This window comes from Gopherus flavomarginatus, chromosome 9 (genome assembly GCF_025201925.1).
Source record: "Gopherus flavomarginatus isolate rGopFla2 chromosome 9, rGopFla2.mat.asm, whole genome shotgun sequence".
In the NCBI taxonomy this organism is placed as follows: Eukaryota; Metazoa; Chordata; order Testudines; family Testudinidae; genus Gopherus; species Gopherus flavomarginatus.
In genome coordinates this window covers 74,838,426-74,850,382 of record NC_066625.1, presented here as the reverse complement: position 1 = coordinate 74,850,382, position 11,957 = coordinate 74,838,426, and the positions used below count along the sequence as shown (strand labels likewise).

At 40.5% G+C, this 11,957-nt stretch overlaps 1 protein-coding gene across 5 annotated transcripts in view; it reads right to left on the bottom strand.

Annotated features, from left to right (window-relative positions):
* Nucleotides 1–4,917: 4,917 nt before the first annotated feature.
* SH3GL3 (SH3 domain containing GRB2 like 3, endophilin A3) overlaps nt 4,918–11,957 on the bottom strand; it is a 73,091-nt gene continuing 66,051 nt past the window's right edge. For all 5 annotated transcript variants that reach the window (XM_050966668.1, XM_050966667.1, XM_050966671.1 and 2 more), the window contains one exon: nt 4,918–5,693. In XM_050966668.1, the coding sequence (XP_050822625.1) occupies nt 5,488–5,693 (206 nt within the window). In that variant the 3' untranslated portion in view covers nt 4,918–5,487. The remainder of the gene's footprint in view (nt 5,694–11,957) is intronic.

Below are 11,957 nucleotides of genomic sequence, written 5' to 3'. Positions count from 1 at the left end.
AAATTCTAATTGTAGCTAAAACACATACCCCCTAAAGAGCTAAGTCTCTCCTTTCCCTTAAGCAGGCAGATGCTTTCAATAGACTAATCTGCTTTAGAAACTATTGCACACTATTCATAGTACAGTTTCTGAATAAAGCTGAAATTGCAATGAACCTACTGTACAAAGAAATTTGGTTTTTTACATACCAAATAGTAATACTAGTTACTAATATACTATGCTAGAGGTATGAGAAGATGAAATGCTGGAAACATTTAATTAGAGAAGCTGAAACAGTTTGAATCAAACTGCTAATAATTTCACTTTCAAATAGCCAGTCTTCTAGAAGGATGTAAACAGCACCATAACAATTAAACCACTTCAATTTTTTTCCACTCTTAGGCTAATAAAGCCCAGTCAGCAGTGCTTAAATATAAATTACATAAAAACAGCCATACTGCATCAGACCAAAGGTCCATCTAGCCCAGTATCCTGTCTGCTGACAGTGGCTAATGCCAGGTGCCACTCAGGGAATGAACAGAACAGGTAATCAAGTGATCCATCCCCTATTCCCAGCTTTTGGCAAACAGAGGCTAGAGCTCCCATTCTGGCTAACAACCATTGATGGATTTATCCTTTTTTTTTTTTTTTTTTTTTTTAAGCCTGTGATTAGTCTTGACCTTCACAACATCCTCCAGCAAAGTAAGTTCTACAGACTGACTGTGCATTGTATGAAAAAAACTTTTTTAAACCTACCTAGTAATGTCACTTGATGACCCCTAGTTGCATTGAAGTAAAAACACTTCCTTATTTACTTTCTCCACACCAGTTTAGATCTATCATATTCCCTCCCTTAGTCATCTCCTTTCCAACCTGGAAAGTCCCAGTCTTAATCTCTCCTCGTATGGAAGCTGTTCCATACCCCTAATCATTTGTTGCCTTTTTCTGAACCATTTCAGTATCTTTGTTTAAAGGGGGGTGACCACGTCTGCATGCACTACCCAAAATATGGGCATACCAGGGATTTATATAGAGACAATGTGATATTTTCTGTCTTAAATTTATTCCACAGCAAATGTTCCAGCCACTCTAGTACTACTGTAGTCAACCCTAACTTAAGTAACTTAGAGCAGACCCTTCCCAATAGTTCTAGCTATAAGCAGAGGACAGGCATGAGGAGAAAAAAGTGGGTTCTATTTCTTGTCAGTCTAGATCAGGGAAACTCTTCAGCCTGAGGGCCACATCAGGTTTCAAAAATTGTATGGACGGCTGGTTGGGGGCAGGCTGTGCCTCCCCAAACAGCCAGCTGAGGACTAGTGGGCTGCTGAGTCTTAACCTTACCTTGTTGGTTGCTGAAGTTAAACTCTGTTCTCAATGCACAGTATCTCCAGTGGGGGACTGGGTTAATACATTAAAATACAAGTCCTAGGACATAAAAAGCTCAAGTTTAATGTAAAAAGTAAGGGGGGGGGGAGCCAAGGAACACCTAGATGAACAGGTTAAACCCTGCACCTAATGTGCAGATCCAGCTTAAAAGTATCTTCAATATCCTTTCAGATTAAAAAAAAATCAGCTGGATACAACCCCCATCTGTCCCCAGCCATAGCTGCTGTGTACAGTTCTTGAAGTGGAATTCTAGCAGGCTGCCTGAACAGCAGGAACTATATAAAAACAAGGCCTATTGCTGATGTACAGTGGAGGTACCTTCTTCCCCCTTCACTGTGCCTATAGCCCCCTACCTGGAGCCCTTTCCTTTCTAGTTATGTGAAGTATCCCCAATACTTACAGTTAAAGGCAGATCTTTCACTGGATGGAGCAGCTCCCACATAGCTCAAGCTCTGGATTTCTGGAGCAAAGGTGGCCTAACTGGTGAGGTCAACAGAGAATCCTTTTCTGCTCAGTCAGGCTGCTTAGGCTGACAGGTTTTCCTCCCTGTCCACTGCTTTCAACAACTTGGCTGTTTCAGAGGTAGTTTGCTTGTAGGTGCATCCTCACTCAGGTGAGAGGCAAAATGGAGTTCTCTGCCTACCTCTACAGGGAACAGCTCAGTTTCATTCTGCTGGTGTCCAGTAGCCAACTCCCTTCCTCTGAATACTACTTAGCTGGGTGGTGAGCACAGGTCTGGGCTGTCTTAGTATGTTAACCTAGCCTTGTAGCTTCTGTCACTGATTGGGGTTCTAAACACAGGCTCAGATAGGCAGTTGCAGCCAATTTTTGGGAGCTTTCTCAAGATCCCAAAATGGCAAATGTTACTACTTCCTGAATAGCTTGTAAGAGTTGTTGGTAAACTGGGCTACCTTAACACACAATAGTAGCTCTGTTTCAGGCTATTAAAGATGTATTCCATATTCTCATCTCTGCTGCCCCCTTGGCACAAAGACAATAAAAGCTTGCTTAAAGTGCTTTCCCTAGTGTAACTCCGAGGTGGCATAAAATCAGCTCACATCCTCCCACAGTAGTCATAGGACACTCAGTGGTGGTCTGGGGCTAACTTGGTTAACAGACACTAAAGCTAGCCTATTCTGAAAGTAGTAGGTCCTGCCCTGATAGTTCTACAGGTATACAACAGGCAGCATCAACATGTACTAGCTCTAGGCAAAGTAATAAATCCTAACCATGTGTTTAATACTGGCTTCTCTAGGGCTCATATCTCTGGAAGCTATACCCACCCACCTTTGCTAGAGGTCCTCGATGTCTTGTACTTTACTTAAGACAAGCTGTGTCACAAGGGCCATATAATAAGAGCAGTGTATGTAACAAATTGAATCTATTTCCCCATGTTAAGTATCCTCACACCTTCTTGTCAACTGTCTGGAATGGGCCATCTTGATTATCCCTACAAAAGTTGTTTTCTCCTGCTGATAATAGCTCATCTTAATTAATTAGCCTCTTAGAGTTGGTATAGAACTTCCACCTTTTTGTGTTCTCTGTATGTATACATATCTCTTCTTACTGTATGTTCCATTCTATGCATCCGATGAAGTGAGCTGTAGCCCAGGAAAGCTTATGCTCAAATAAATGTTAGTCTCTAAGGTGCCACAAGTACTCCTTTTCTAGTCTTAAGCACTGCAAATAAACAAGCTGGAAGCCATTTAAGTAAAAGCTCCCCATTTCCCAATTAAATGCCTATGGAAAGCATCCATCAACAGCAGAGAGAAGGATTTTCACTGTGTTGCTATATGTTGTGCTGCTGTTAATTGGCTGAAGTGGGTATTAAGGTCAAGGAAGTATCACTTGGACTTTGTTTTGCTGTCAATTTTGGAAGCTTCTTTTTACTAGACTAAATCAGTTGTGGAGCATTCTGGTTTTTCCCCCACACTGCCCTCAGCCTCTGGATTGTGCCCTTGGTATTGTTCTGTTCCTGTACAACCTTCCATCCCTTGTTGACTGCAATCAGCAGGAGGAGACTATTTATTCTCTGGTCTAGAACTAGGTATCAGTGAAGGCTTTAAGCATTTAAAAAATGCATTTTTCTGTTGAAATAGTATCACTTACCTCTGATGAAGAATGGGGGAGGTGCATATAATAAAGCATAATAGCTGTAGGGGTTAGTACATAACTGTGTTCCACAGAGTAAATTCCCACTGGAGCTTTTCTCTCTCTCACACACACACACACACACACACAAACCAGACAATGACTAGTGCAACTGGGACTACTCAAGCAGACATGGAAGTGATCATTTGTTTGACATTCACCCCTACTGTTGCAGACTAAGAACTGGCTGGGAGGAGCCTAGTTTGAAAATCAGAGCATTTCAAGGTGGTAACTTGCAAATGAAGAACTTGAAAGTAGTTTAAAAGCTGGAGCTGGGTATGGGGGAGAGAGGTCTGTAGAGAAACAGACAGGGCCCCAGTGCCTAGATACTGAGGAAGACCCCCTGCTTAATCCTGGGGCCCATTTTTATGAGATAAATGTTAAGTTTAGATAAGAATGTCTTTAGACTCATTTTAACTGCTTTCTCTCTGCATGTTATAATTTTTCTGAATATGAATCCTACTCTTTGACAAAGAAGCTGCTCTAAGTCACCGCAGTTTTATACTGGTTACAAGCTCCTGGAGATAATTTTGTAGCAAGAGCACATCCTAGTTAGGGCTGCAGCAGTAATATAGTCAAAGAGTGGAGTGAATTACACAAATCCATAGTAAAAGCAGCAAAGGTGCAGGCCTCTGACTGGAAAGGGTGCCCTAGAGGGAAGCTGACAGAGAGCAGAAGTACAAATTTATCCTTGCATTGTACCACCTCTACTTTCAAAACACTGGCTCCGGTGTCTTAGCCAGTGGGCAACTTGGCTACAGTTCACCTGTTTTCCCCTGCCAACTGATTTCCTTGGCCATTGCTAATTAAGGCCAAGGGGAGCTCAAACAGGCTATACCTCCATTGCAGAAATAGGCCAAGTCTCTGTCCCTGCCTCAATTTGTGCCTCCTGGGCTACAAAATGGCATGCAATTTTTCTCTCTACATTCTCTAGTGCTCCTCTTCCTCCCTCTCCCTTAAAAAAAAAAGTGTCAATTAGCATTGTCATTTCAATTGGCTACAAGCCTGTCTCTAGAAATACACTTCCCCATTCATCTCAATCAAGTTATCTTCTACAGCTCTGTCCATAGCAGACATGATCTAGCATCGGTTTGTACTTGGCTCAAATGAATATGAAGAGAGGCTGCTTTTCTCCTATCCCGTTAATAAAAGATAATATAAACAGGCATTATGAATGAATGTGAGTGAGCTACATTTCTAGGATTCTATTTTAGATGAGACCACAATGTTACAAATGCACCCGTCGAAGATTCAGGGAATTGGTCCTGACAGTTCATTTTGTACAATGTCAAACACCTTCTGAAAATGGAGGGGAATCTATAGAGGAACGTGCTCTTTCACAGCATTAAAAACCACTGCTTGAAAACAAGTGCCAGAAATCCAACTGTACAAGCAGCAGTCTTTACACTTTCCCTACAGTAATATTTATTAAGTATAGTCAGTAAATTGGAGGAATATTCAGTTCTAAGTCTTTGTACTTAGTACACAAACATCTTAGCCTTTTGTCAACATTCAAGAAGCACAGATTAAGTTAATCACAGTAAATTACATTGCGATGGATGAAAAAGGCTTAGTGACATCAGTCATTCTTAACTGGTTACACTTAGTTTTCGACAGTAAAATCATTGCAGCCAGAGGATTATTTTAAAAAGGCTCCACATACAGTAAGAGCAAAGGAGTACATTTGTGGAGCAACAGTGAGCTACCAGTAAACACCTCAGACAGTAATCTTCCAGGCACAAAAGCAAAAAAAAGTAGAGGTTGTCTTTTTTGCATTTTCACGTAGCCAAGGAAGGGTTGGGTTTGTTTTTTTTTATACAAACTAAAGGAATACAAAATAAATACATTTAAAAAAGATGCATACAAAAATCTGTCAGTCAAATAGCAAGGCTTTCACAGAATGCCACATTCATGAAAAAATTGTGAATCCATTTCAATCATGAAATTATGTTCATGGTTTGCATTAGGTGTTCACTGAGGCAAAGGTACCATCACTTCAACATAATTAATGGGGAAGAAGCCAGACTCTCCATTTAACATCCCTTCGTACCAATTCTCATCAATTTGATTGGTCAAAGTAATGATGTCGCCTTCCTTAAACCCAAGCTCGCCTTCATTTTCTGGCTCAAAGTCATACAGAGCTTGGCAGCAAGGCTGATCCATGTGCACTGAAGAACCTGTCCCAGTGACAAAAGAAAATATTTAATAGCTCTAAAGTACTCCACTTACCTATTGAGCATGAAAACAAGGATAGAAACTTAGCTCTGCTGTAAGCAGCAATGAGCTGAATGGGCCCATATTGTGGGTGCTCTTAGTTTTCCCATCACCACTTTCACCTACACAATGTCTGTTCCTGCCATGTAATGTCATGTACAGCATAAAGGGTGATGAACTGCATACAGGGTAGCTCTCTTTTCCTCCTCTTAAAAGCAAATATATTTTATTGCCATTTGAATTCCCTTGGGAAACCTGAATAACTAACATTTGGGGTGGTCATGAATTCTATTACCAGTGGTTTTTTTTTTTTTTTTTTTTTTTTTTTAAAGAGGTGAGTGGACAGGCATGATGGCAAACAGCTGAACAAATGTCTATTCAATCTATAAAACTAGGAACTGGGCTGCATGGAAGCTAACTAGAGGACAGGAACTCAACAAGAACACTATAAACCAGAACTATAAACAGTTTAAAGATCCAATCCTACCAACATGTATGCGTGAGAATGGCCCTACTGATTTCAGTAGCACCCCTCTTATTATGAAAATATTTTCAGGAGTGGGACCTTAATCGTCAAATAGGGATATGAGGTTCTATCCTCTTCGCCACATGGAGAGACAATTATCTCTAAGTTGTATTTACAGATAGCTGCTCGGGTAGGGCAGCTCGTGTGTTCAAACCACTCACTGCATCTGCCCTTTACCTCCATTAGATCAACAGTTATATTAGCAACAACACTGCCTCTTAAAGTTTGTAAAACTACTTTTTGGATGAGGATTAATTGCAGCCCCATTCACACAGTATCTGACTTTCTTTGTGATTCTAGTATATTGTGTTTGACTTAGTTACACTGTAAGATGTTCACTCCAAACCTTGTCTTTAAATATTAGTGGCATTATATACATAATACTAAAACCAGTACTTAAACTTATGGGGAAAAGTCAACATGGATAATTATTGTACATGTATGATAAAGTACAAGAGATTTTCACAGCTAGCCAAAGTGGCTAACTTTGCAAGTGTAATCTTTTCAGTGTTATAGACATTCTCATGTATGGATGGTTAGCATATATCCAAGCCAGCTAGGATATGTGAATAATACATTATTATAGTCATTCATTCAACCTCTGAACAGTAATTTATGCTGTCATAAACAGATAGTTAAGGGTTAATGTCTCTTTTACCAGTAAAGGGTTAAGAAACTCAGTAAACCTGGCTGACACCTGACCAGAGGACCAATAGGGGGACAAGATACTTTCAAATCTTGGTGGAGGGAAGTCTTTGTTTGTGCTCTTTGTGTTGTTGTTGTTCACTCTCGGGACTGAGAGGGACGGGACATCAATCCAGGCTCTCCAAATCTTTCTGAATCAGTCTCTCATGTTTCAAACTTGTAAGTAATTAGCCAGGCAAGGCGTGTTAGTCTTATGTTTGTTTCCTCAACTTGTAAATGTTTATTTTTGCTGGAAGGATTTTACCTCTGTTTGCTGTAACTTTTAACTTAAGGCTGGGGGCCCTCTAATCTATAGGAATCTGATTACCCTGTAAAGCATTTTCCATCCTGATTTTACATAGATACTTTTTACCCTTTCTTTCTTTAATTAAAAGCTTTCTTTTTAAGAACCTGATTGATTTCTCCTTGTTTTAAGATCCAAGGGGATTGGATCTGGACTCACCGGGGATTTGGTGGGGGAGGAAAGATGGGGGATGGTTAATTTCTCCTTGTGTTAAGATCCAAGGGGATTGGATCTGGACTCACCAGGGATTGGTGGGGGTAAAGGAGGGGGATGGTTAATTTCTCCTTGTTTTAAGATCCAAGGGGTTTGGATCTGTGTTCACCAGGGAATTGGTGAAGTCCTTCAAGGCAACCCAGGGAGGGGAACGTTTTGGGGGGACAGAAAGTGCCCCAGACACTGAAATTCTGGGTGGTGGCAGTGTTACCAGATCTAAGCTAGTAATTAAGCTTAGAAGGGTCCATGCAGGTCCCCCACATCTGTACTCTAAAGTTCAGAGTGGGGAAAGAAACCTTGACATATGCTAACAGCATTCCTCCACTATTCATATTCTAGAAATTGGTTCCATGGGCAGAAGGCTACCCATAGTTTCAGCTGAGATTCATTTTTTTTCTATGACATTGATTAAAACTTACCTATTTTACTAAAAGAAAAATCCAGTGATTTTGAATAAAGTCTATTCACAAAGGGGTAATGGGGGGAAAAAGGTTTCATGCTGCCTCTTGCTAATTTACAGTAGGAAAGTGCATTATATCAAGACAAAGAAGTTTTTAATGCTCTCTTTAATACTTACAGCAAAACAGCTAACGAAGGTCTTTAATATTAAATTATTCTAGCTACTCTTTTTGCTCAAAATCTGCACGATTCTCAAAATATTCTAATCTTGGCTGTCTCTCCAAATTATCTAGCATGCTAATCAAGCAATCAGACTGAGGTCCAATTTCTGTCTGGAATAGTCTATATATTCTGTTAAATATTGCAATACGCATGCAGATTTTCAAAACCAATGAAGCTGTTAAAAATTCCGTGTCACTCATTAAAATTTATTTTTAAATCTGCTAATCACAGTGCTATTGTTATAAAATGTAAGGAAAGGAAACCATTAAAAAGTAGCTGCTCAGAGAAATTGTCTAGCAATGAGAAGCAGAAAGAGCATTTGAGCAAGCAAAACTACTCAATCAGTAAATGCTTCTCTTGTATCTGTGGACAAACACTAGCAATGGATCTTTAAAGTGATGACAACAAAAGTAGGGGCACAATGTTAGATTGTTTTGCCCCAAAATTTTAACATTATGCTTCGTGGATGGATTCCCTATTCTTTTCCAGCCTGCTTACACTACTCTAGCAATGTAAAAGGGCAATAAACACAGTAGAAATGGCCCCCAGGGTTCCCCTTAGAGGTTGTAGAAAAGATGGAGTGCTTTTGTGCCCCTGCCTTCACAGCCCTGCACTAGAGCACAAAATGGGGTGTGGCCAGAATGTGCTGTGCTCTGGCTATTTCCATTCACAGCCACAATAGCAAATCAGGTATTCCCCAGGTCAGATGGTTGTTTAAAGCTACTTTTGTATTCTCTTCCTGACCTGTGCTAAGCCCAGCTGGGACCAAGTCAGGATCTGGGCTATAGTCTTCCACAGAAATAGGGTGAATAGCTTAAAAAAAATAATTGAGTGTTTTCAGACAGCTTCCTCAGTATAGAATGTGGAAGCTGTATCTGCTCATATGAAGTTCCAACAGCAGAAGAAGCCTTTCTGAATAACTGAAAACATTTCTTGTTTTCTTCAGCTGTTCTGGCAGGGGCTTGACATACAACTTTTACTCCAGCAATCAGTTTATTTCTGACACAGCAAGATATGTGATGTTACATTGATAACACTGAGTGCAGAATGTATTTCTTTAAAAGCGTGAGTCTTTTAGGATCATAACTACACAGTATATCGCATTGGTTTTGTTTTTTCTTAAAGAGAGGAGGGATAAAAAGATTGAGAGTGAGGAAGGAACTTTTTGCCTTTTAGGCTCCAAAACACGTGGGGGAGGAGGATAATCTCAGGCAACACAGAAGGATCTTAAAAGTAATGGCTACAGCTACTCCAGAGCCTAACATCAGTCAAGGTCTTCACTAAAGTAATGCAGCTGCTGCTAATCTACTGCACCTGGTGTCACTGCTGTACAGTGTGGCAAAACAAAGCTTCCCAGTTGAAAAGAGCAGAGGCAGCGCTGGTTGCTAGTTTTAAAAATACACAATTTAACAAACACAACGAGGTCACATGGCTCTATCCTTCTCCACTGTGCAAACTATCTGAAGGCTGTTGCAGAGATTTAAGAAGCTAAGGAAACTGCAGCAGCATTTCTGTTAGTGTATAGTACTGCGCCTGCCTCTCTAACTATAGCTGAAGCAACATGCTGCCTACTGTAGTTGCTGAGTTCATGGATTTAGACTGAGAGCTCTTGGGGCAACAACTGTCTTTTTGCTCTCAGCTTGTCTAGCACTTTGCACAATGGGGTCCTAGTCCATGCCAAGGCTCCTTGGTGCTATGCGAATACACTACACACACACCCCCTAAAGACTGTTTATGCTGACCTATTGGACTCCCCAACTGCAGACTGAATTTATAATGAAAGAATATGGAGGAAGTATAGGAAAGCATGAGGCTGAATGTACTTGTGGGACTGTCCTATCTGATGCCAGATGACCATCTAAAAATGCCACTTTTCCTCAAAAGGAACTTCTACTAGATGTTGCTCCTCTGTTTGCTGCACATTGAAGAATATATACGGTAGCAAAAATGTATAGTAAAGAAAGAATCACATCCTAGATGTGCCTGAGGATAGAATTATTCTAGCCCTCTCTTACAGCCTAATTCTGTAAACACTTGTGCACATAAGTAACTTTACTCCCATGAGTTAGTCCCATTACATTCAAACATAGGACAGCTAACCACAACTACTTTTCTTTGATGAGCAAAATAAATGAGAGGCAAGATGTGACTCTGCATTTAAACAGTTTCATAATGAGCCAGAGGACACTCTCAGCTTCTGCTGATTAATTAGGACAACAGCGAATTAGAACAAAACGTAGATTTGTCATCTGCACTTAATCAGTAAAGCAGTTAAATCATCCAGGACTTTTTCCCATGAGATAATGTTTCTAAGGACCTGATACTTCACCGTGTTTGCATGTCACTCCTCTAAGTACTCCCACTGTACTAGGAACTGTACAAAGGAAAACACCATCCCTATTCCGAAGAGCTTACAATGTACAAGGCACAATACGATGAAATATGGAATAAAGCATTCCAGCATACAAGCAAAGGGCTAGACTATGATAGCTGTTACACTTAATGGGGAGTAAATTACTTTGCAAGGAGTCCCATTGAATTCAATGGACATATTTGAGGAAGGTTCTATTTAGTATGAGAAAGAGTATCGGGATCTAGTTGCGTCAATATACCAGGGGTTGGCAACCTTTCAGAAGTGGTGTGCTGAGTCTTCATTTATTCACTCTAATTTAAGGTTTCGTGTGCCAGTAATACATTTTAACGTTTTTAGAAGATCTTTCTATAAGTCTATAATATATAACTAAACTATTGTATGTAAAGTAAAAAAGGTTCTTTAAATGTTTAAAAAGCTTCATTTAAAATTAAATGAAAATGCAGAGCCCCCTGGACCGGTGGCCAGAACCCAGGCAGTCTGAGTGCCACTGAAAATCAGCTCACGTGCTGCCTTCAGCACGCGTGCCATAGGTTGCCTACCTCTGCAGTATATAATGCCTGCATCTGTAATTTTCACTACATGCATCTGAAGAAGTGAGGTTTTTTTACCCACAAAAGCTTATGCCCAAATAAACCTGTTAGTCTTTAAGGTGCCACCAGACTCCTTGTTGTTTTTGTGCCTACAGACTAACAAGGCTACTCCCTATAAAGGATCTAGTTCAAGTGACCAGAGGGATGCCAGACACACATTTTGATAGTGTCAGCAGGGGTGGAGGGATGGGCAGAGAAGTTAAGTGTGAAAATGCTCGCTTTTGTAGAAAGTAGAGGAGCGTTTATAGGAGTGATCTGAATGAGATGAGAGTGCTGAACATGTTATCAAGCTTCTCCAGCTCCTAACATCTAAAACACTTGGCACCACTTTGCATAAACTGTCTGAACAGTATTTTCTAAATCATATAGTATACATCAAATCTGTTTCAGATGTCTTGTTTAAATATAAAATAAGCACAGCAAGCTTCCCGGGTTATACTGCCAGAGCCACGTTTATCCCTGGCATAGAACTGAGTGGTGTTAATGCTGGCTTTCTAATGCGGGAAAGGACGAGACAGAGGAGAATTACCCATGACTTTACTGATGGTAACATCTGCTGGGAGAGGTAAGGACAGCAACCAAGTCCTCAAGTTCTTTGGGGAAAAAAATACAGAGTGCTAGAACAGGTAACCACAATATGCACCTTTTTGGTGTCAGTAGAGTCTATAGAGCAGTTGCAAAGAGAAGGATTGAGGGAAATATTTTCTAACATCCACACTGCTATTTTTAGGGCACTAGCTCAAGCAGAGCTAGTGAATCTATCCAGGGCACAAGGCACACTCCCAGCCTGGTGTAGATATACCCTTAGTCTTTTTCCCACCCCCTCTCTTCAAGCTGAGAGTATGAAGTATAGCCCCATATTTCCTCCTCCACTTCTAATTCTCTCTCTCTCTGTTTCTCTCCCAGCTCTCTAAA